Below are 24,005 nucleotides of genomic sequence, written 5' to 3'. Positions count from 1 at the left end.
TTTTGTTTTCTTTTGCTTTGCTTTGTTTTTTAGGTACCCTCCCAGAATTCCTCACTTCACTTCACAAGTGTGATGTATCACCTATTCCCCACGTACATAGGGTTTACATAACCCTGAAAACTCATTTTGGGGTGGGAAAGTATAGACTAACGAATTAAGGAAAGATGGCATTGTAATACAAATTATAATTATAAGACAATAAGCTCCATTGTATCAGTTTTCAGGAAGTTAGAATGGACCATCCTAATGAAGACTTTGGCTAATGGATTGCTGTGGCCAAAAGCCCATAAAATACATCAAGAAGGATTTCAGAAGCAAAGCTGAAAATATGTCCCTACTTTTATATACAACCTAGGATACCATATGCATTTTTAATTTTTTAAATGTACGCATGGGTCATACTGTTTTGTTTTTTTTAATACCCGTCCTCCCACCCCATCCCCCTTGACAACCATCTGCTTGTTCTCTGCATCTATGGGTCTGTTTCTGTTTTGTTTTGTTTGCTCATTTATTATTTCTAGATTCCATAATGAGATTATATATTACTTGGCTTTCTCTGTCTGACTTATGCATATGTTGTACAATCTGTGTCGTTTAAGAGATCTTTTCCTACCCTGAGGTCATAAAGATATTTTATATTTTCTTCTATAGGATTTTAAGTTTGCTCTTGACACGTCACTATAGATGCAGTTTTTTAAACGGATATCCTGTTTCCAGTATCACTTATCAAATAGTCCATTCTTTTTCTGTGATCAACAATGCCCATTCTGTTATAATTCAAGTTCCCCTAAATTGTGTGATTTGTTTCTGGGCTCTCTAGTATGCTCAAATGATCTATTATCTATGTCTGCATATACCCCACTGTCAGAAATACTATAGCTCTATAATAAACCTTGATAATTGATACGGGAAATCTCCCCACCCTATTCTTTTTCTTCAGAATGTCTTCTTTGTTCTTAGGCCTATGAGCTCCCACTGACACTTAAGAAAATCAGACTGACAGTTTTTTTATAAAACCCTGGTGGAATATTGGCAGAATTGCATTGCATCTAAAGCTCAATTTGGGGAGAGTTAACAACTTTACCATGTTGAATCCATAAACATGATATATTCCTCCGTTTACTTAAGTGTTCTTTCATGACTCTCAGTAAAATTGGATAATTTCCTTCAAATAGGTCCTGTTTGTTAGATTTTTGTTAGATTTATTTTTAACTACTTTGTGTATTTTTGTGCCATTGTAAATAATGTCTTTTTTAAATTACGTTTTCTTATTGTTTATTGCTGGTGGCATTTAGAAATGCAATTGACTTGTGATTCTTATTCAAGTACCTTGCTAAAGGCTGCTTATTTCTCATATTTTCTGTAGACTGTTCTGCAGGCAATAACATCTGTGAATAATGAACACTTTTGTTTCTTTCTTTTAAACCCTTATACATTTTTAAAACTTTTATTTATTTTAAGTGTGTTTTTCCAGGACCCATCAGCTCCAAGTCAAGTAACTGTTTCAATCTAGTTGTGGAGGGCGCAGCTCACAGTGGCCCAAGGGGGGATTGAACCAGCAACCCTGGTGTTACGAGCATCGTGCTCTAACCAACTGAGCTAACTGGCTGCCCCAAAATCCCTATACTTTTTTATCTTTATCTTGCTGTGCTGACTGGAACCTCCAGAAAGATGCTGAATAAAAGTGAAGACAGTGACCATCTTTGTCTTGTTCCTGATTTTTAAAAAGAAAATCTTTCAACTTTTGACCATTAATCGGGATATTTGCTATACATTTTTGGCTGATAACCTTTATCAAGTTAAAGGTGTTCCCTTCTATCCCTATTTGGCTACGAATATTAATATGGCTGTTTTATGTTTGTACCCAATTTTTTCAAATGCTCTTTCTGCAATCATTGAGGTGTTCATATGATTTTTCTTTTAATCTGTGTGTATATAAAAATACATATATAAGATTTTAAAAATTTATACGTAAAATAAATGCTATTGATAGATTTTTCTAATGTAAACTACACTGCACTCCTGGGATAAACTCAACTTAGTATTTGTATCATCAAGGTTAATTTGCAGAGAACAGAAACCATTATCCCTATTTTAAGCAAAAAGAGATTTAATTTATGAAGTAAGTATGCTTTTAGTTTCACATGATGAAAGAAAACAAACCCAAAAACCCAACTCAAATTGGATTAAATTATACATGGAAAAGTTTGGATTAGCCAACTGCTAGATGTAGGGCTCTACAGATGTTCAAAAAAATCAAGCTTACTAATTGTGTCATTCAAATATTCTATATCTTCACTGATTTTTGCCTGGTTGATCTACTGGTAATTGAGAAAATGTGTTGACTATCCACTATAATGGCATCTTTTAAATCAATTTTTCCCTATAGTCCTATTGTTTTCTTATTTATCTTAAGGCCATTTTATTAGGTGCATACAATTTAGAACTGTTACGTCTTCCCACTGAATTTTACCCTTTATTATAATCTATTAATTCTGTCTATCCCTAATGTTTTTTGTTTTAAGGCCTATTTTGTCTGATATTAACATTCTTTTAGTTAGTATTCACCTAGTATATCTTTTTATATACCTTTTACTTTTACTCTTTCCATGCCTTTAAATTTTACCATAGTAGAGTCTCATAAACAGCATATAGCTGGATTGGGGCCAAGAACAAAAAAAATAGATTTTTTTCATTTTTTGTCTGCCCAACATCCACAAACCCTTCCTTTGGGGGGACATCTTCCTTGATCTGAGTCTATAAGAGACAGAACCTCATTCCCACTACAGAAGCCTCAAGACACCAAGTATTGCCTCTTTTACTCCATGGTAGCTGAGGTGCTGGAGCATGACTCAGCCTTGACCAGTCAGATGTTCCAGCCAGGAACTGAAATACGGAGTGACACAATGGTGACACAATTTATAATTCAGGCATGGCAGAAGCAGCAATATCCAATGACAGCAGCAGCCATGCTCAGCGACAGTAGTGTCTGGCGGTGGCAGGTCCAGTGGCAGCAGTGCCCTAAACAGACTTTTCCTGTGTGGACCTGGGCTGTGACTCCCAATGCCTGGCCTCTCTTAGTTTTTTTAAATAAAACCAGTTCTCCTTCTACTTGATTCTGGAATCTACCTGATCTTTTTACAATAAATACCTTTTCTGCTTAAGTAAGGGAGACTGTTTCTGTTGCTTGCAGACAAGAATCCTGACTGATACGAAAGTGTTCTTTTTGCCTCTGGAATTGGGGAAAAGGAGATGACATAAAGGGAGGATAAGTGGGGTCTGCATTTGCTGGAGTCATTCTTGCTATCCTAGAAAAGCCAGCCTGAGTAGAAAATCAACATCGAAGAAAGGTGCGGATGAGAAAAATCATAGACATATAAGGGCAGAACCCTGATAACACCTTGAATCGCTGGACCCAACCATACCTAAAATTAGCTTTACTCCGGACTTCAGCCTCATAAATCGATAGGTTCCGTGTGTTGTTTATCTCACTTAAGTGGACTTATCTGTCACTTGCAACCAAATGCATCCTACCTGATACCTTTCTATCCTGCCTTTGAAAAGGAATCCCCCACTTTACTCTGTCATAAGTATTTAGCTCCTATTCTACTTCTTTCTTTCCTAGTTGAACTCCTCGTAAATAATTTAAAATTTTAATGTCTTCATTTCCTCACCGCTCTTTCCTGCTTAATCCACTAACATCTGGATTCCTTCTTTACCACGTTGCGGACACTGTTTTCTTTTAGATCACCAATAGTCTTCTTCTACCTTAATTCAGTGCTACATTCTCCGATGCATTCATTCATTCATTCAATCAAGGTTTTTACATGCCCACTTTAGCAAAGTGGAGTGCTGCATTCATTCAATGAACAGATATTTATTGATATATTATCTATAAATATCTAATTAGGTAATTAGATATTATCTAATATATCCTAGATTTTTAGGATAAAAAAAACCCAACATATTAGATATGGTCCCTACTCTCATGTAGGATTACTATTTTATCAGAGAAGACAGACACTAAAGACACTATAATAAATTATAGTGAATGTTACTACAATATCTCCCTGGGAAATTAACATTTAAACTAAGACCTCAAAGTTGACTATAGGAGGTGAATCATGTACAGAGAATGTTAATGGAAAAGGTTTGGAGGCAAAGGTGGATCATTCGAAACTCATGGAACTGTGAGAAAGAAGTCCTGCATTGTTGGGTCAAAAAGTACAAGGGAGAGAGTGGCAATAAAAAAGGTAGACCAGATTGTAGAGAGGCTTGAAATCCTGCCGGTTGGCTCAGTTGGTTAGAGCACAGTGCTCTTAACAACAAGGTCACCAGTTCGATTCCCATATGGGTCAGTGAGCTGCACCCTCCACAACTAGATTGAAACAACTGCTTAACTTGGAGCTGATGAGTCCTGGAAAAACACACCTAAAAAAAAAAAAAAAAAAAAAAAAAAAGCAGTTTGAAGATAGTGGAAAGCTGCTGAAGGATTTTAATCTAAGGGCTGTGAAAAATAATGTAAACAAAACCACTTCAAAATGGAGTTGGAGCTACCATCCCACTGGAATTGCCTTACTACTCAAATCTTTGAAATGTTTATACTGGCTAAAATAATCTTTGGACTGGGCCAAAGCTACATTGTATTCCAAACAACTGTTTGCAGAGCTAACAGAAAAGCAGACAGTCTGACTACTGGACTGCAAATTAAAGACATTCTTCAGAATGAGCACCACCATTTATAGCTAAAGAATAACTTAGCTTATTGCCCCTATAGAAATTCCTTCCTTGACTTATTAACACCAAGAGAAATTCCTTCCTTCTATTCATGTAATTATTCCCCTTCCCTTTCTCATACAAATCTCTTGCCTTCACCTCCTAATCAGAACACTATTTGAGTTTCTGCCTGAGTCAGAACAGCTATTCTTTTGTATCTCAAACACTTGTTGCCTTTTATTTTTCAGTTAACAGGACTGATCAATTTATGTTTATTAAAGATTGCTTTGTGGTTTGGAAGGTAATAAGAGTATTTTCAGGACATTGGAGAGTAGTTGCGGGAGTCTGGCATTTGACAACCTAGAGTACACTGTTGGCCATGGGATAAAGGAAAGGAAATTGATTTGAGAGAGATTTTGGAAGTAGGCCCAAAAGGGTATTAACACATACAGGGAATGAGAAGCCAATGAAACGTGGGTCACTTTTCTACAGTGGGTCACTGTAGAAAAGATAAGGCACAAACGACCCATTAAATAATTTTTCAAAACAAATCTATTGGCATTTTTTCTCTCTAGGCTTGAATGATGCTCAGCTCTTACTCTCATGATGCACTTTTCATAGTTTCCACAGAAATTCCTTCACTGGTGTTAGTGAACTTTGGATCCCTCGGAGTCAATGTCCTTTCTCTGGCTGGTCTTTGCAATGCTGAATTCAAGTTCATGTCCAGCCGCTTTCTGTTAAAGTAGCTTCAGCCTAGCAGGAAGCCCTCTTGGCCTAGATTCTCTTTTATATAATCCCCAGGCTGGTCCCTGTCTGTGGGGTCCATATCTGGCCCCTCAAGAGAAAAAAAATTCCTCTTTGATCAATTTAACCTCAACTCTCCCTTTATCTCAGTTGCCACAGGTTGCCTCAACCCCTTTTCTTCCTTTCTTTTTTAAAAATTTTGTCTTATGGCAAGAACACTCAACATGGGATCTACCCTCTTAAATTTGTAAGTGTACCATACGTTATCAATGACGATAGGTACAATATAGTATAGCCAATCTCTAGAACGTATTCCTCATGCTTAACTGAAACTTTCTGCCCCTTGATTAGTAACTTCTCATGAATATTGATGTTGGGCATCTTTTCACGTGCTTATTGGCCATTTGTATATCTTGTCTTAGAGAAAGGTCTGTTTAGATTGTTTGCCCAAATTTTTGATTAGGTTGTCTTATTATTTAGTGGTAAGAATTCAAGATACAAATCCCTTATCAGATTTATGACTTGCAAAACATTTTCTCCCATTCTATGAGTTGTCTTTTCACTTTCTTGATAGTGTCCTTTGAAGCACAAAAGTTTTAAGTTGGTAAAGTCCAATTTATCTGTCTTCTTTGTTTGTGGCTTGTGCTTTTGATGTCGTCACTAAAAATCCTCTGCCAAATCCATGGTTTTGAAAATTTGTTCCTTTGTTTTCTTCTAAAAGTTTTATAGTTTTCGCTCTTACACTTAGGTTTTTGATTTATTTTGAGTTCATTTTCATATACGTATGATGTGAAGGAAGCGTCCAACTTTATTTTTTTGCATATCAATCTCCAGTTGTCCTAGAACCATTTTTTTTTCCTCATTGATTGGTGTTGGCACTCTAATCAAAAACAGTCAACAATAGATATATGAGTTTATTTCTGGACTATCAATTCTAGCCCATTGACCTTTATGTCATCCTTATGCTAATACCACTCTGTTTAATAACTTAATAACTGTAGCTTTGTAGTGAGTTTTGCGATAAGGACGTGGGAGTCCTCTGAGTTCGTTCTTTTCAATATGATTTTAGTGGACTCAATTTTAATAACTTAAATTGATGACTTCTAGGAAGTACCTGATTTTTCATTAAGAGATGGGAATGATAGCAGAGCTAAACATAGTGATTAGAAAAAAACAAAACAATTTTATGTTCATATCCAGTAAGTCAAGACTCCACAACAAATCAGTCAACAATACACACTCTTAAAATTTTTAAAAACTCTTAGAGAAGAATTTGGATTTAATCCATTATTGGGGTGTTCAACACAGCTTTCCCTGGATCTTCTAGGGCAAGGAAGCCCCAGTTGATTTCTGAGTTATACATATTGGCTCGTGTTTTGCCTTGGAGTAAGTCTCTAAATATTGAATACTTTTATGTGTGTGTATAGCTTGAAAGTCACCTATACTAACTTTACCAGTTTCATAAGTGCTCCTTAAATAAATCTTTCTGATTTTTTTTTGGCAAAGCCAAAATATAAATAGTGTTATTAATAAAATATATACATACACGTACACATACAAACCAATAAGCTTGTGTTATCCTCCTTTGTCTAGGAATATGACAAATCTGAAGAGATACCTGAGGAGGTAGCTACCGCTGGACAAGGTCAAGAGGTGTGTGTTCCCATGGATGACTCAAGCCTGCCCAGCACTGTTGATGTAGACAAAGGTTTTGCCATCACCTTTGTTGTTCTTCTGTTTCTTTTCCTCATAGTGATGATTTTCCGCTGTGCCAAGTTGGTGAAGAATCCCTACAAGGCCAGTTTCATAACCACAGAACCATCCCTGAGCTGAACTATGAGAAACACCTGGTAGACTCTCCCCTTCACGGGAGCTTCAAAATCTTTTATACGGACGATTATGATCCAGACTTTGTATTATTTCGCTGCCCTACTTTTCAGCCTTCTCACTCTTGTATTCCACAACAGGCACATGAGGGTGAGTTGAGAATAATAAAAGGGATGAAACACAAGCCAGTTTGTATTGTTCCTCTTCAAGGAAATGGTTATAAAACGGGGGCAGAGAAAGGTTGAACTTGTTGATTAAAATAAGGCCAGGGGGGCCGGCCTGGTGGCGCAGGCGGTTAGAGCTCCATGCTCCTAACTCCGAAGGCTGCCGGTTCGATACCCACATGGGCCAGTGGGCTCTCAACAACCAAAAAAAATAAAAATAAAAAATAATAAAAATAAAAAATAATAAAAAATAAGGCCAGGGGTTTTAATTGTCTAGGATCTCATGTCCTTAAGATAAGACAGTTGGCCATAATTTTGTTATGTAATATACTATCGTGATGCTTGGTAAGGCACACCTAAAGCTGGAAGCCCTCCCAGAGGGGGTCCTACGAAGTCCCTTTCATTACACAAATGTAAGGCTAGCAGGAACCAATTGTCCTGTGATAAAAATCTTCTGCCCTTCTCAAGTGGACTCTGGTGGAGAAGGGTAATTCGCCTTGGGTGACTTCCTTAATCTCTTTCACCCCAAATTTACTCATCTATAAAATAACATCTAAGAGGTTGGAAATAGGCCCTCAAAAAAGATATGTCCATGTCCTCACCCCCAGAAACCTATGAATGTGACCTTATTTAGGGAAAGGTTCTTTGCAGGTATAATTAAGTTAAGGGCCTCAAGATAAACTCATCCTGGTTTATCAGGTGAGCCCTAATTCCAGTGAGAAGTGTCTTTATAAAAGACAGAAGAGAAGACACATGGAGACAATGGGAAAGGCCATGAGAGGATAGAGACAGAGATTGGAGTCAGTCAAGGTCAAGAACTCTTACTTGGAACCACCAGAAACTGGACTACGCAAGGAAGGACTCTTCCCAGAGTCTCTGGAAGGAGTGCAGCCCCTCCAACACCTTGAGGTTGGACTTCTAGCCTCCAAAACTGTGAGAAAATAAATTTATGTTTTCATAACCACTTAGTTTGTGGTGATCTGTTATGGCAATTACAGGACACCAATATATAAGATGATGATGATGACGACGATGGCAATGACTTTCATTCCCAGGGAACTTTTAAAAGCGAAGTCTACTCTCCAAAGTCTGAAGTTAGGGAAATTTGGTAGGGTGGACTATGGCCAACTGGCGGGAAAGTCCATAAGAGAATTCACTAGAAGGAAAGGGAGCATCTAGACCACCGACCAAGGCTTGACACAGGTTTGGCTTAAGAGGCTTGGTTCTGGCAGAGAAAGTGATAGAGATTAAAGCTCTCAAGTTCAAGTTCAGCCATATGTTCTAGGCAACAGTGACCTAGCATGTAACAGTGACCTAAGAGAGCCATAGCCTTGGCATCTGAGTGGGCAGCATCACTGGGACTTGGGCAGGGACCTGGACCAGCTTATAAGTCACTTTAGAGGAGACAGGGACCCACAGCATAATGCTGGACCAGGCATTAGCATTGATACCAAATGGTTCGGAGACGTAACTCTAACCACACACTGTTAGCAGAGACTTGATCATTGTTTCTGTTCCCAAATCTTAGAAGCAGGATTGAGAAGAGTAAATTCCCAGGATTATTCGAAAATGGAGGCAGGGGAACCAAAGCCTTCCAATGAAGGTACTAGTGTTTACGAAAGAGAAAGAGAGAGAGAAATACGATTTGTACCCTGATTTAATGAAAAGAAATCCAGGGTAACGTGACAGTCAGGGTAAAACAAAATCAGATTAAGATTGATGTCAGTACATGAGGGCTACAGTGTGTGCGCCCCCCAAAAGAAAACCTCAGAAATTAATGTTTCCCACACCCCTTAAAATGCAGGACAAACACACGATTAACAAGAGCATCAGTCTGCAATCACTAGAGAGTCACAGGTCTGACTGTTACCCTCCTTTCTCCGGTAACCTACCTAAGAAAAAAACACATCACTCAGAAGTAGACCATCGGTGAAAGCAGAGAAGGAGGAACAAGTCAAGACAAAGTCACACAGGGCCAATGTGAATGCTATTCAGGAGACTGGGCATTTCTACTCCCTGGGGCTGAATAGTCCTTGTGTGAAGATTCAGTAAGTTGCCGCCCACAAATCGCTATCTTGTTTTACTGCGCACGTTATCTCTGCCAATCCGATGTCCTTAGGCATTCCTTTCACACACACACCTCTCCCCCTTAAACTGTCAGCTACAGATCCGGTTGGTCTGCAGAGAAGTTGTACTGGGCCAGGCCCCTTCCAGTGTTAACCTACAAAGCGTGGGTGGGTGGGCGTTAGCTTCTCTTGTTTGTTTTTTTGAGTCAACATTTTCAAATTATGTTATAAAAGTAACAAAATGCACACGGTTAAAAAAATTGCTTTCAAACTATTACCTAAGGATAAAAATGCACTAAATTCTTACACACTGCCTTGTTCCCTAATCCTTCCTTCCAGGGGTAACTGCTGTTAAAGTAGTTTGTTTTTGCATGTATGTGTATCTTTCCAGACAGTTTTCTGTTCTTTTTCTTTTTCATGTAATATGTGTGAATACACTACTTTCATGTTTCAGTATTCAAGAGGGATAAAATGGTGCACTGTGAGAACTCTTACTGTCACTCTTGCCCCCACCCTTCCATTTGCCCTCTTCAAAGACAACCAGTGTTAATTTCTTATGTCTCCTTCCAGTGATATTTTAGGTATATGTATATTGTTGCCACTGTTTACACAAATAATAGCATGCTATGTATCGTATTCTGCACCTGCTTTTCTCATTTAATTGTAAGATCACATCATATCAACGCACAAAGAGCTTCCTTAACCTTTTTAAAAACACAGCAGGAGTTTGGGTGTGCCATAATTTGTTTAACCACCCCCTGCTGATGGAAATTTCTATTGTTTCTAAATATTTTGCTATTTCAAACAATGTTGCAGAAGATAATTTAGCACATATCATTTCAAAAGCATGCGATTTCAACCGTATGTAGTTTAATTCCTAGAAGTCGAAGTGCTGGCTTACAGAGTATTTTACAAAAGTTTTAAATTAGTTGTTAACATTCAAAACTCAAAAGTTTTCATAGAAAAATATGAATTTTTAAAATCCCTTGAAAAATTGGAGATCCAGTAACATTGAATCTATCACACAGGACAAAAATTAACTGGAGCTAAGTAGCAGCTGCTCCCTGTAGATGACACATGTATTTCCCAGGTGACCACACTCCTCACCCACCCCATTTTGCTCCTTTACATTACTTTCTTAAAAAAAAAAAAAAAAAAAAAAAAAAGATTTTATTGGGGAAGGAGAACAGGAATTTATTGGGGAACAGTGTGTACTTCCAAAACTTTCTTCCGAGTCAAGTTGTTGCCCTTTCAATCTTAGTTGTGAAGGGTGCTATTCAGCTTCAAGTTGTCCTTTCAGTCTTAGTTGTGGAGGGCGCAGCTCAGCTCCAGGTCCAGTTGCCAGTGCTAGTTGTAGGGGGTACAGCCCACCATCCCTTGAGGGAGTCAAACCAGGAACCTTGTGGTTGAGAGCCCACTGGCCCATGTGGGAATCGAACCTGCAGCCTTCAGGGTTAGGAGCATAGAGCTCCAACCACCTGAGCCACTGGGCCAGCCCTCACATTACTTTCTTGATGCCCGAAACCCTTTGTTTTTAATCCCTTTCTTCTTTTGTTTTGATTCTGAGATCACTCAGCAACCTTTAGATTATGATCTAATTTCCCTTAAGTCTGTTGTAGGGAAAGGATCACTTGGCATTCCAGGGTTTTGGCCCTTGGGCTATGAATTCTCATGGTCAAGTATTAAGTAGCATATGGTTGTGATGTTTCACAGTGGATTACTGGAATGAATGTGCTGAGCACACCAACGTGAACAGTCCAATTAGTGTTATCAGTTATTTATGACTTTATATTATGAAACTGGCAATAAACTACGTCAATAATTTGTACAACTTAATAATGAGTCATTTATAACAGGACCTAATCATCTCCAACAAGAGTTCGTCTTCAGATCTTAACAAAAACAAAGCCAAATCTTGGCCCTGCCCTAGAAAGGATTACACAGCTCAAATTTGCCTTTCATATAGTGCTTCTCGTATTTTAGTGAACAAACAAATTACCTGGAGGTCTTATTAAAATTCAGATTCTGATTTAGTACATCCTTAATGGGACCAGCGATTTAGAATCTCTCACAACTTTCCCCGTTGTGCAAGGCTTTTAGAAGCCACTTCCTGCATCCCACTGCTGATTTCTACGTCTCATTGTTTCCGTCTTCTCAGAGCAATGAAGAAATCAGACTGGAATATGATGCCCCAAATAGCTTCTGTTTCTCTTCAACATTCCCCATTCCTTATTTCTACCCCAAACCACCCACACACATGTCAGAAAGCTGAAAGAATCTAACTAACAGAAACTGTGGGGACAGAGCCCCTGGAGAGCAGTTTCCAGGCTCTCGACTTCACGTGGAAAGGTGCTGGTTCGGGGAGTAGATGGTCACCCGCTGTGACTAGTTGGCCATAAACTGTAACCAGTTAGCCATCAGCCACTAATATAACTGCTGTGGCTATGCTAGTGTGTTGGGTGGTTGGCAGAGAGGTGGATGGCATATTGTAGCTACCAACTGGGGTGGGTTGGTTGACAGAGAAGCAGACAGCAGATTGCAGCTCCTGCTTCCTGTGTGACACACAGGGTGGCATGCTGGGTCTCTAGTCCCGCTCCCCACATGAGAACGCAGGACATGGTGAGGCCAAAAAGGAACACTCACAGAGCCACAGATAGGGGAGTCATACCACTATATTCTCGCTGGCGGCTGGGTTGGAGACACAGGAAGCAGGAGCCACACTATCCACAACCTGCCGTCCACTTCTCTCTGCCAACCAACCTCACTTGCTAACTGCAATCCGCCATGCTAACTGCAATCTGCGCTTTCTAGCTCAGCCACCATCCTCTTGCTAGCCCCCATCTGCTGCTAGCGTAGCCACGGCAGTTATATTAGGGGCCAGTGGCTCACTGGTTACAGTCGACAGCCAACTAGCCACAGCTGATGGCCATCCAATCACAGTTGATGGCCATTTACTACCTGAGCCAGCACCTTTCCACGTGAGGCCGAGAGCCTGGAAATTGCACTTCTGGCTCTGTCCCCACACTCAGATTCCATTCGGTCGAATTTCTTCCACAGAAATAAAAGTACTACTTCAAAAGGATGTTAATTTTTATTGTTGCATTACTGGTAGTGGCTAAAAACTAAAAATAATTTAAATTTCTAAACGTGGTTTAGACAAACTTTGAAGTATTGTGCAACTGTCAGACAAATTTTATCCCTTTTATTGACTTCAAGGGATGTCCACGTGTTAAATGTAAGCAAAACAAAACAAACTACAAAAAAATTTCACACACATGACCTTGTACCTACAAGCCTAGAAAACTAAGCTAGTACTTTACTTCAAAGGAGCAGGGGTGGTGGCTAAGCCATGAGAGAGGAGAGGATATTATCATGTTTTTCTTATTACATCTTGCTATTCCTCGACTTGTTACAATTGGTATGACCTACGTAATAAAACAAAATCCAGTAAAAGTGCGAGAAAAATATGTAAACCTAAGAGTGTGGACCCACTGAATCTTTACTTAACAAATAGTATTGCTGCCACCAGTTGGGGAGGGGGTGGAAGAGGCGGAGCTTCTGTAATATATTCCAGACCACGCCCACTTCACTCTGCCAATCGCTTCTCACGTGTGCCCTGGGCGGCTCGCTTTGACGCATGCGTACTCGCCTGAATTTGCCTAGCCTCAGAGGGTTGTCCTGCAAGCTTTGGGTTTGACCCCGTCAGGCTACCGTCGCCGGGACCGGAACGGCACCTGAGGTTTGCTTCCGGGCGTCCCTTTTGCTTCCCTTTCCCTCCCCTCACGTTTTTACCTTCCCCCTGCTCCCTTTTCTCTTTCGTTCTCTCCCGTAGAGGCCCACCCCTGAGGCGTGAGTCTGGGGTCTGGTTGGTGAAAAAGAGCTATTGTAGCTGGAAGCAGGGAGGTGGGGGAAGTTAACTGAGGTATTTGGAAACCAAGGGCTTGTCTGGAATGTTTTGTTTGTGGGAGGAGGTCGGGTGAGGGTGGGAAGGAAGTTTTGCCCCTGCGGCGAGCGGGGGCGGGGTTGAGCTGGGTTTGCAGGAGCGTGGGACGCACCCCCTACAATGGGTAACACACGGGTGGGGCGGGATGTGGGCAAAGGGAAAAGTGGAGGCGCTGAGAACTGGCATTGGGGTTCCCCCGGCATACTGGCATCACTTTTGCTCTAACCATTTGATCAGAAAAGCAGCTAACGTCAATGTGTGGGTTATTTGGATTTGGACTGTAGGTTTTACGTAGCCACCTTTAATTCCAGGTTGCTTTATTTCCCTTGCTTTGGAGAAATCTCGTTGCTGCAAGCTTTTGTGTGCTTAAGTAGTATAGACTCTTAAAAAAGTAAATTTCAACAACTAATTAAAGAGAAAACAGTGAGTGATAGACCGACCTCTCCTCTCCAACTGGAGGTATTTGTTCAAGCTAGGCAATAGCGTGCAAACCAAGATGTATCTCATTAATCCATTAAGGAACACAGGTCACAGAAATACAGGCGTACCTCTTTTTATTGCACTTTATTGCGCTTCACAGGTGTTACTTTTGTTTAGAAATTGAAGGCAAAGATCCTCTACCAGCAAAAAGATTACTCTCTTGCAATACTTGCTTTATTAAGATGTCTGGAAGCTCAACCCGCAATATCTATGAGGAATGCCTATATCTTTGTAAATCGGCTCTCTTGAGTTTCCGAAAACATTATTTCCAGTAGTTCCCTGTTGTACAGTATATGCCCTCTCAAACTTTTAAATCTTACTCAGGCTTAAAGTCGATCGCGTAAGATGAGAACCCTGTAGATTCTCAGCATCTTATAGTGCAGAAGGGGGCGAGAGCCCAGAATCAACCCTAACTATATTTGAATAACAAGTAAGGACTAGAAAGGAGGTTTATTAGGCGGCCAAAATTCTCTGTTACAGTTATAATGCCTCCTGCGGTAATTTTAGCTTTCTCTTCCATGTAGAGGACAACAGCATGTCCTCCCTCCCTGGGTGCCTTGGGTTGGATGCAGCCACAGCTGCAGTGGAGTCCGAAGAGATTGCAGAGCTGCAGCAAGCAGTGGTTGAGGAGCTAGGCATCTCTATGGAAGAACTGCGGCAGTTCATCGATGAAGAACTGGAAAAGATGGACTGTGTACAGCAGCGCAAGAAGCAGCTGGCAGAGTTGGAGACGTGGGTCATACAGAAGGAATCTGAGGTGGCCCATGTTGACCAGCTCTTTGATGATGCATCTAGGTGAGGACTACATGGGAGGAAATCTCTCCATTGACAGACATTTTTGAAGTATAATTGTTCATGACACCGTGTCATGCGCCTTATAGTTTACAAGGTACAGATGTGCAAAACCTGACTCTGCCTCAAAGGTTAGAGTCCAATATCTTACCTCACCACCATCCATATACAGAGGCTGCCAAAAAAATGTATATACATTTTAAGAAAGGAACAAACGGTATTAAAATTGTAATAGTCAATATAGACTGATAACAAAAGTCATGTGTATACATCTTTTTGGCACCCTCGGTATATAGAATATTCGTCTATCAGAGCCTCATATGTGATCGGAAGTAGGGGCCAGGTCTTGAGTTCCTTCCCTTCTTCCTCTTGCGCTCTACTTCAGAACAAGTGCTTTGTTTTCTTAGTTAAGATCAACTGAGGAGTGAGGATTGTGAAGAGTTACTGTCTTATGTAACTGGAGCATTACTAAGGTCCTAGGGCCCTAGGAGATTTATTTCTGGAGCCTGGTTGTCACTTAGGACACATTTTCAAATAACAAGGTAGATGATGAGATGTGGTTAAAAGGACCATATTTTGGGCTTACTGTGGATTTTTGAGGAACTAGTCTGGAAACCACTACTGAAACGTTTTTCTATGGGAAAAGCATTCTATTCTAAACAGAGATGCTTTGGAATATGGCTGTTTACATTGAGGTCAGCATATACTTAAATATATATAAATTCGAGTGGCTCCTACACCTACTGACCTTTTCTACATGTGTTCCAATATTAGGGCAGTGACTAATTGTGAGTCTTTGGTGAAGGACTTTTACTCCAAACTGGGACTACAGTACCGGGACAGTAGCTCCGAGGATGAAGCTTCCCGGCCTACAGAAATAATTGAGATTCCTGATGAAGATGATGATGTCCTCAGTATTGATTCAGGTAAGAGATGAAGTTGTGGATCGGAAAGTCTCAGAATTGAAATTGAAACACTAGAAGATGAGAAGATGGAAGAGAGGAGAAACCACTGTCACTGACTCCATATTCCAAACCGTTGGACTTGTCTGATACAGGAAGAAATGGAATGTTGTTAGTATCATAGTGTCTCCTACACGCTACTTCCTGATTGGTTAGCCTCCTTTCTTTTTATAGGTGGCATTAGCACCTATGTATATATCCCAAAACAGTACATTGTTTGGTTTTATCTATTTTTTAATAGTTTTTTAAAGGTATAATTTATATACGATAAACTGCACCCACTGTAAGTGTACAGTGTGCATCTTAGTACATTTATACAGTAATGCAAACTTCAGCACAATTTAGTTTTAGGACACTTGTGTCACCCCAAAACATTGCCTCGTGCTTGTGTGCGCAGTCTCTGTTGTTACCCCAGCAACCACTGATCTGCTTTCTTTCCGTAAAGTTCTGTCTTTTCTAGAAATTTCATATAAATAGAATCACAATATGTCTTCTGTGGTGTGTCTGGCTTGTCACTTGACATCAGGTTTTCGAGGTTCATCCATACCGTTGCATGTGTCAGTAGTTTGTTCCTTTTCTGCTGAATGATATTTCATTGCATAGCTATTGCACATGGTTTTACTCATTCCTCAATTGATAAACATTTGGATTGTTTCCAGTTTGGGCTATTATGAGTAATGCTGCTGTGAAATTTGTGTATAAATCTTTGTGTGAACATTATGTTTTATGTCTCTTGGGTATTCTACCAGGAGTGGAATTGCTAGGTGTTATGACAAGTGTATGTTTCAGTTTTTAAGAAACTGCCATGCTGTTTTCCAAAGTGGCTATACCATTTTACATTCCCACTAGCAAAGCGTGGGGTTCCAGTTTCTCTATGTCCTTGTCAATGCGTGGTATTGTCTTTTATTGTAGCCATTCTAGTGGGTGTGTAGTATTGTCACGCTGTGATCGTAGTTTGAATTTCCCTAAGGACGTTAAGCATCTTTTAATACATTCATTTGCTGTTTATATATTGTCTTTGGGGAAACATCTATTCAAATATTTTGCCTTTCAAAAAAAATTAGATTGCCTTATTATTGTTGTTGTTATTATTATTTATTTATTTATTTATTTTAATTGGGAAATATTGTGGAACAGTGTGTTTCTCCAGGGCGCAGCTCAGCTCCAAGTCCAGTTGCCGTTTTCAATCTTAGTTGCAGGGGGCACAGCCCACCATCTCAGGTGGGAATCGAACCGGCAAACCTGTTGTTCAGCGCTCGCACTGTAAACAACTGAGCCATCCAGCCGCCCATGTCTTTTTATTATTGACTTAGAAGACTTATAGTTTAGGTACAATTCATTTATTGGATATACAAGTATTTTATAAACATTTTCTCTCAGATTATGGTCTTTTCATTTTCTTACTGGTGTCTTTAGAAGATTAAACATTCTTAAGGTAGGGTTGAGGTTGCTTTGTTTATTTTGTTTATGGCTATCCAGTTCCACCTCCATTTGTTGAAAAGACTGTTCTTTGGTACCCTTGTCAAAAATCAGCTGGCCATGTATGTCAGGATCTACTTCATCACATTGATATAAATGTCTATATACTAGCACCACCCTGTGTTAATTACTATAGGTTATAGTACGAGTAAGTATTAAAATCACTTTGTTAGTGAAAAGCCTCCAAATTTATTTGTATTTCATATACGGGTATATTCCAAAGTTTAGGAACAGCTTGTCAGTTTCTACCCCCCCCCCCCAAAAAAAATTTTTTTAACCGGCGAGGATTTTTAATATGAACTGTATTGAATCTAAAGATTAATTTGGGTAGTATTGCCTTTTTAACTAATAGGGAGTCCTCTAATGAATGAACATGGTACATCTGTCCTAAGTATTAGGAGTTTATTCTTTTTAATTCTAATGTGAATGGGATTGTTTTCTTAATTTTATTTTAGGGTTGTTGCTAGGATATAAAAATATAGTTGGTGTTGTGTATTGATCTTGCAGCCTATGACCTTATCAAGTTCACTTATTACTTCTAGAAACTTTTTGTGGATCCATTAGGATTTTCTATACTCTAGATCATGTCACCTGCAAATAAAGTCAATTTTACTTCTTTCTTTCTAATCTGGGTGCCTTTTGTTTCTTTTTCTTGTCTTATACTCACTGGAACCTCCAGTACAATGTTGAGTAAACGTTTTACGAGCATATCCTTTCCTTGTTTCTGATCTTAGAGGGAAAACATTTGGTCTTTAAGCATTATAATGTGAGCTGTAGGGTTTTTGTGGCAACACTTTTATCAGGTTGAGGGAAGTGGCTTCTATTCCTAGTTTGCTGAGTGTTTTTTATCATAGCTAGATTGGATTTTAGATTTTTGTCGGCTACTTTTTCTGATGATCTTATGGTTTTTGTCCTTTATCCTGTTAATAGGGTGTATTAATTATTTTTTGGATGTTAAACCAACCTTGCATTCCGGGAATAAACCCCTCCTCTTCATTTTAGTGTATAATCTTTTTTACATGTTGTGGTTTCAGATTTGCTAATATTTTGTTAAGAATTTTTGAACCTATGTTCATGAAGGCTGTTGGTTTGTTTGGGTTTGGTATCAGTAATATGGGTAATAAGATGTTAGGAAGTGTTCCTTTCCTCTGCATTTGTGTGGAATTGTGGTATTTCTTTCTTAAATGTTTGATAAATTCAGCAGTGAGACCATTTTGGCCTAGACTTTTTTTTGTGGAAAGGTTTTTTTTTTTCAAATAAGCTTTTTAGTTTGGAATAATTTTAAATTTACAGAAAAATTACTGAGATAGTACAGAGAGTTCTTGCATACCTTTCACTAGTTTCTTTTAATGTTAATAACTTATATTACCTTGGTACCTTGGTCAAAACTAAGAAACAACCATTGGTACATTAGTTTTATCTAAACTCCATACTTTATTTGATTTTTGGACTTTTTCTGTTCTTGGATCCAATCTAGGATACTACATTGTTTTATTGTGGAAAGGTTTTTAATTACTAATTTATTTTCTTTACCTGATATGTCTACTTAGATATTCTTTTCCTCCTCCAATTGGTTTTATTAGTTTGTGTCTTTCTAGGAATTTGTCCATTGTATCTAAGTTGTCTAAATTATTGTCATAGTTGTTCATAGTATTCCCTTACAATCCTTTTTAATTTTCATAGGTTCTATAGTGATGTAATTTCTTTCATTCCTGACATTGGTTATATTTGGATCTCTTATTTTTCCTCGGTTGGTCTAGCTAAAGATTTATCAATTTTGTTGCTCTTTTTCAAGGATCCATTTTGGGGGTTCATTGATTTTTTCTCTACTGTTTTTCTGTGTTCTCTCCTGTTTTCTATTTCATTGAGTTCTACTCTGATCTTTATTGTTTTCTTCCTCCTACTTACTTGGGTTTGATTTGCTCTTTTCTAGTTTATCAAAGTGGATGCTTAGCTTATTGATTTTAGACCTTTCTTCCTTTCCAATTTAAATATTTAAAACTATAAATTTCCTTTTAACAATGCTTCACTGTGTCTCATAAATTTTTATATGTTATATTTCATTTAGCTCAATTTTTTAATTTCTTTTGTGATTTTTCTTTGACTAGTGGATTATTGAGGAGTACATTGATTTCCAAATATTTGGGAATTTCCCAGATTTCTTTCTGTTCTGAATTAATTTCATTGTGGTCAGAAAACATACTTTGTATGATTTCAATCCTTTTAAGCTTCTTTAGACTTTTTAAATAGCCTAGCATGTTGTCTGTCGTAGAGAATGATCCCTGTGTGCTCTTTGAAAAGAATTTGTATTCTGCTACTGGAGTGTTTTATAAATGCTACAACAAAAATGACCCTCGTGGGATGACCCACATGTGGTATGACTCCATTTACATGAAATGTCTAGAATCAGCAGATCCATAGAGACAGAAAGTAGATGAGTGGTTGCTGGGGGCTGACGAGATGCTGCAATGGAGAGTTACTGCTAATGGGCATTTTCACCCCAATAAGGAAACCCCATACTCATTAGTGGGTTTTCTTTTTGGGGTGATAAAGATGTTCCAGAATTAGATAGTGGTGTGAGTTGTACAACCTTATGAATATACTGAAATGCACTGAATTAACATTTTAGAACGGTACATTTTATGGTATATGAATTATACCTGATTTTTTTTTTAAGTTTTTTAAAAATGAAATTTCAAATGTATTTCCTTAGTTGCACTAGCCACATTTCATTTGCTTAGTAGCCGTGTGGTAACAGATGGGACAGTGCAGATGTGGAGCAATTCTATTATAGCATCAGAGCAAGGAGTCCTACTGTATAGCACTACTCAAGAATAAACAACTTTGCCTAATTTATCGACCACATCTCATTTTTTCAAGTCAGTCAGCTAATCCATGAGTAAGTTATTGTTATAAAAATTCAAAACCCAAAATCCCACCGACTGCCACCTGTCCCAGTACTTTACCCCAGGTAAGCACTGTCACCTATTGGCTGTGTATCTCTCTGGACTCTTTTGGTACTTTGACGTAGATACGTATACCTGGATCTACTTTGCAGTTGTTATCAAGAGTATTTCCACGGTAATGCGTTTAGGTAGCTTCGTTCTTGATTTCTTGGAAATTGTTGTGTGTAAGTGTCTTACACTCGTTAGAGTTTTTCTCATCCACAGGTGACGCTGGGAGCAGAACTCCAAAAGACCAGAAGGTGAGTTGGAATTGGTGGGGGTAGGGGGACAGATAAGAATATGAAAATGGGAGACACTTTTGACCTGACCGTTCAGTCAGTTCAGCCATTGACATATAATCATTCACCCTGTAACCAACCCTGTGGGTTGTCCTCTAACAGATGTGGTAAGACTGCAAAAGAGGTTACTTAAAGGTGCACACACTGATTGCTACCAAGTGTGGAATCTGGCAGTGCCCAGCTAGGTGAGGTTCATCCAGGACAGCATCCTAAAGCTGAGTTCTGAACCCAATTTATAAGAAAGGGCAGTTTTGCCTGATAAAGTAACCGTAAGCTTCAAACATAACTAATTCTACTTTGTTTCTTGGAAGACAAGTTATTTCTTTTTCTGAAGCCATTTCTTTTTTCCTTTTTTTTAAATTTTTATTTATTTAAGTGTGTTTTTCCAGGACCCATCAGCTCCAAGTCAAGTAGTTGTTTCCATCTAGTTGTGGAGGGCACAGCTCACAGTGGCCCATGTGGGGATCGAACCGGCAACCTGGTTGTTCAGAGCACCACGCTCTAACCAACTGAGCTATGAAGTCGTTCCTTACCCATCCTACTGTTTTAAAACTCGTTTCCCTGCTGCCCTTCCTTACAGCTCCGTGAAGCGATGGCTGCCTTACGGAAGTCGGCTCAGGATGTGCAGAAGTTCATGGATGCCGTCAACAAGAAGAGCAGTTCCCAGGAGCTCCATAAAGGTTAGGGTCAGGAGATGCTTCGAGACAGATGGGGGAGAACTCCTACAGGGATTTCATGGGTGACTGCCTTTGTTTTAGCTTCTAAAAATCCTTCACCTCTGTTGGGCTATACAGGTCAATATAAGATTATTTTTTATTTTGTTTTTCCTTGTCTATGTAAGTCTTTTGCCTACTGATTTTCCAGGGTGTGATGGCTTTGTCCAAATACCTTTTTAGCTCATGCTCATGACTCCTTCCAGATAGAGATCAGAGAGGAGAAGAACTCAAACACTTAGAAAACAGTTTGAGGAAAGCTCTGTTTGTAGAATGGGGCTGTTTCAGGAAAATGTGGCATAAATGCTACTTGGCACTTCATGCGTGGCAGGTAATACTGTTAATGAGTTGGAGACATTTGGTTGAAGTGAGATGCTCTTGAATTACATGCGAATTTCAATTATTCGAGTTTTTCCTGTTAGCGTAACAGACGAGTCAGCTATGTCTTGTGCTTCTGCCCTTGGTCAAGAGAGAGCAAAAGTAGTTGAGGATCAAAGATGGCCACGTTTTCCCTGGTTACCTCACTGCCCTCTTCTCTTCTCCATTCTCTCCCCAGTCTCTGTCCTGTCTCTTTAGAATGCCTTTACTTTCTTCCACAGGGACTTTGAGTCAGATACCCGGAGAACTAAGCAAAGACGGGGACCTGATAGTCAGCATGCGCATTCTGGGCAAGAAGAGAACTAAGACGTGGCACAAAGGAACCCTCATTGCCATCCAGACGGTCGGTATGTTCAGCCTGCACAGGAGCGCACAAAAGGCAGCCTGCAGGTCTCCATTACAGACCGACTGCTGTCCATCCCCTTAGCCAGGCCTCTTGTCTCGCACTCGGCAGCCAGGATTTACCCACAGACTGATGGCTTGGAACATTTGTTGTGTATCTTTCCCTTTCCCTCAGGGCCAGGAAAGAAGTACAAGGTGAAATTTGACAACAAGGGAAAGAGTCTGCTGTCGGGGAACCATATTGCCTATGATTACCACCCTCCTGCTGACAAGCTGTATGTGGGCAGTCGAGTGGTGGCCAAGTACAAAGACGGGAATCAGGTCTGGCTCTATGCTGGCATTGTAGCTGAGACACCAAACGTCAAAAACAAGCTCAGGTACCTGGACAGAGGACTGGAAAGAGAGCGGAGGCCGGGAGCACAGCACCTGCCCTGTTCAAGCCATAGTCCAGATCTCACAATTAGCCTTTGTGCTTAGTCCCCAGTGGCCAGAAACCCTTTCTCTTTCTTTGCCACAGGAGTCATGCGGGTGATTCTCTCTCTCTCCTTTTTTTTCCTTTTTTTTTTTTTAACCTTTCTCAAGGACAACACTTAGAAATCTAGGAGACTACTCAGGATTGATTAATAGGGAAATAGGGAATCCTTAGAAATCAAGAAATAAAAGTGGAGACCAAATGGTTTTCGGAATAGGAATCTGATAGTGGAACAAGAATAGCTTTTGGAAAAGTGGGCGTATGTTGCTTAGGTTAAGGGAGAATTTTTATTTTATTTTTTAATATATTGGGGAACAGTGTGTTTCTCCAGGGCCCATCAGCTCCAAGTCAAGTCATTGTCCTTCAATCTAGTTGTGGAGGGCACAGCTCAGCTCCAAGTCTAGTCGCTGTTTTCAGTCTTAGTTGTAGGGGGCGCAGCCCATCATCCCATGTGGGAATTGTACTGATAATTCTGTTGTTCAGCGTTCGTGCTCTAACCACCTGAGCCATCCGGCTGCCCAAGAGAGTATCCTTAACTCTTGGGGTGGGAAGAAAGAATAACAGGGAGAAAGTAGTAGACTGGAACACCTCCTCTGAAGAGTGTTCTGTTTGAGCCACAGGAGTGGAGTCTAAGATAAGATAATGTCTATAGGTCCTTGTTAAATATGACCCCCTGATCTTTCTGCCATCACTGTTTTCCTTACAGGTTTCTCATTTTCTTTGATGATGGCTACGCTTCCTACGTCACACAGTCTGAACTGTATCCCATTTGCCGGCCACGTGAGTGTGTTTTCTCTCTTCCTTAGTGGTGTAGACTGTCTTCCTTGTATTTCTTCGAAGACGCCCAGTTGAAGATCCCTAGTATTCTTGATACTTCAGTCCCAAAGAGCAAAAGTTTGGTTAAACCTTTTCACTGCGTTAATTTCAAATTTTTTTCTTTCAAAATGTGTCAAAAATCCACAAAAAATAAAAAAATTGATATCTCGACTATTTTATGCATTTAATAATAACATTTTGAGCTGCATTATACATTAATGACATTATTTTTATTTTAAATCTTTGTTATATGGTAATAAATTTACCATTGTATTGAATTTTAGCAAAACATAAACATACTAACTGGCATCAATTAGATGTAAGTATAAATAAGAATCTAATGGCATTGATGACATAAAAAATTTATTATAAAATGTTACACAATATGACACACAAACTGTCTTTGTTGTTGATAGTGCAAGCCATAGGAAAACGTACCTGAACATTGCAGCAAAAGTGTTAATGCCCTTTGGGAGATACAGTTTTATTTGTTCGTCTCTGGTGCTGGGTCTCTGTAGCCAAAGAGTGAAACACTGGAAGGTCAGGCCTGACCTTGGGTGGATACTCATATTGTAGAAATGTTTTGATTTCTTTTCTAAGTGATTAGGTTTGAGACGACATTACTGCTTTCCTGGTCTCATGCTTTGTCTGACATGTATATAAATCTGTGGTCGGCGTAGTGCTTTCTACAGAAGCTATGTTAATGGAGGCTTTATGCTGTCCCCTACACTTGTGAGTGGCTTGGGGACAGACTCCTACAGAAGCAACATTTTTTAATTGCAGAAGAGTCAACTAATGCTGCTGTTTCCACATAACATGACAGTAAATGCTTTCAGGGTTCCTTAGAAGCCTGATAGAGAATGGGAA

General features: G+C 39.4%; 2 protein-coding genes across 6 annotated transcripts in view; both read left to right on the top strand.

The window, feature by feature from the left end:
- Positions 1-7,125: 7,125 nt before the first annotated feature.
- On the top strand, positions 7,126-7,293 carry CTXND2 (cortexin domain containing 2; the record flags this gene model as incomplete). Its single annotated transcript, XM_081024616.1, has 1 exon — positions 7,126-7,293. The coding sequence occupies one exon, from the start codon at positions 7,126-7,128 to the stop codon at positions 7,291-7,293; it is 168 nt and encodes a 55-aa protein (XP_080880742.1).
- A 5,878-nt stretch (positions 7,294-13,171) lies between these two features.
- The window catches only part of SETDB1 (SET domain bifurcated histone lysine methyltransferase 1), a 22,801-nt gene continuing 11,967 nt past the window's right edge, over positions 13,172-24,005 (top strand). For 2 of the 5 annotated variants that reach the window (XM_081024709.1, XM_081024706.1), the window contains exons 1-8: positions 13,281-13,366; positions 14,465-14,735; positions 15,507-15,658; positions 20,344-20,378; positions 20,998-21,097; positions 21,730-21,855; positions 22,026-22,227; positions 23,029-23,102. In XM_081024709.1, the coding sequence (XP_080880835.1) occupies positions 14,476-14,735; positions 15,507-15,658; positions 20,344-20,378; positions 20,998-21,097; positions 21,730-21,855; positions 22,026-22,227; positions 23,029-23,102 (949 nt within the window). In that variant the 5' untranslated portion in view covers positions 13,281-13,366; positions 14,465-14,475. Of the gene's footprint in view, positions 13,440-14,464; positions 14,736-15,506; positions 15,659-20,343; positions 20,379-20,997; positions 21,098-21,729; positions 21,856-22,025; positions 22,228-23,028; positions 23,103-24,005 lie in introns of all 5 variants that reach the window. The other 3 variants (XM_081024707.1, XM_081024710.1, XM_081024708.1) reach the window with 3 other exon arrangements.

Source organism: Rhinolophus hipposideros, assembly GCF_964194185.1.
Source record: "Rhinolophus hipposideros genome assembly, chromosome: 19".
Classification (NCBI taxonomy): domain Eukaryota; kingdom Metazoa; phylum Chordata; class Mammalia; order Chiroptera; family Rhinolophidae; genus Rhinolophus; species Rhinolophus hipposideros.
This window is presented reverse-complemented; position numbering and strand designations above follow the sequence as displayed.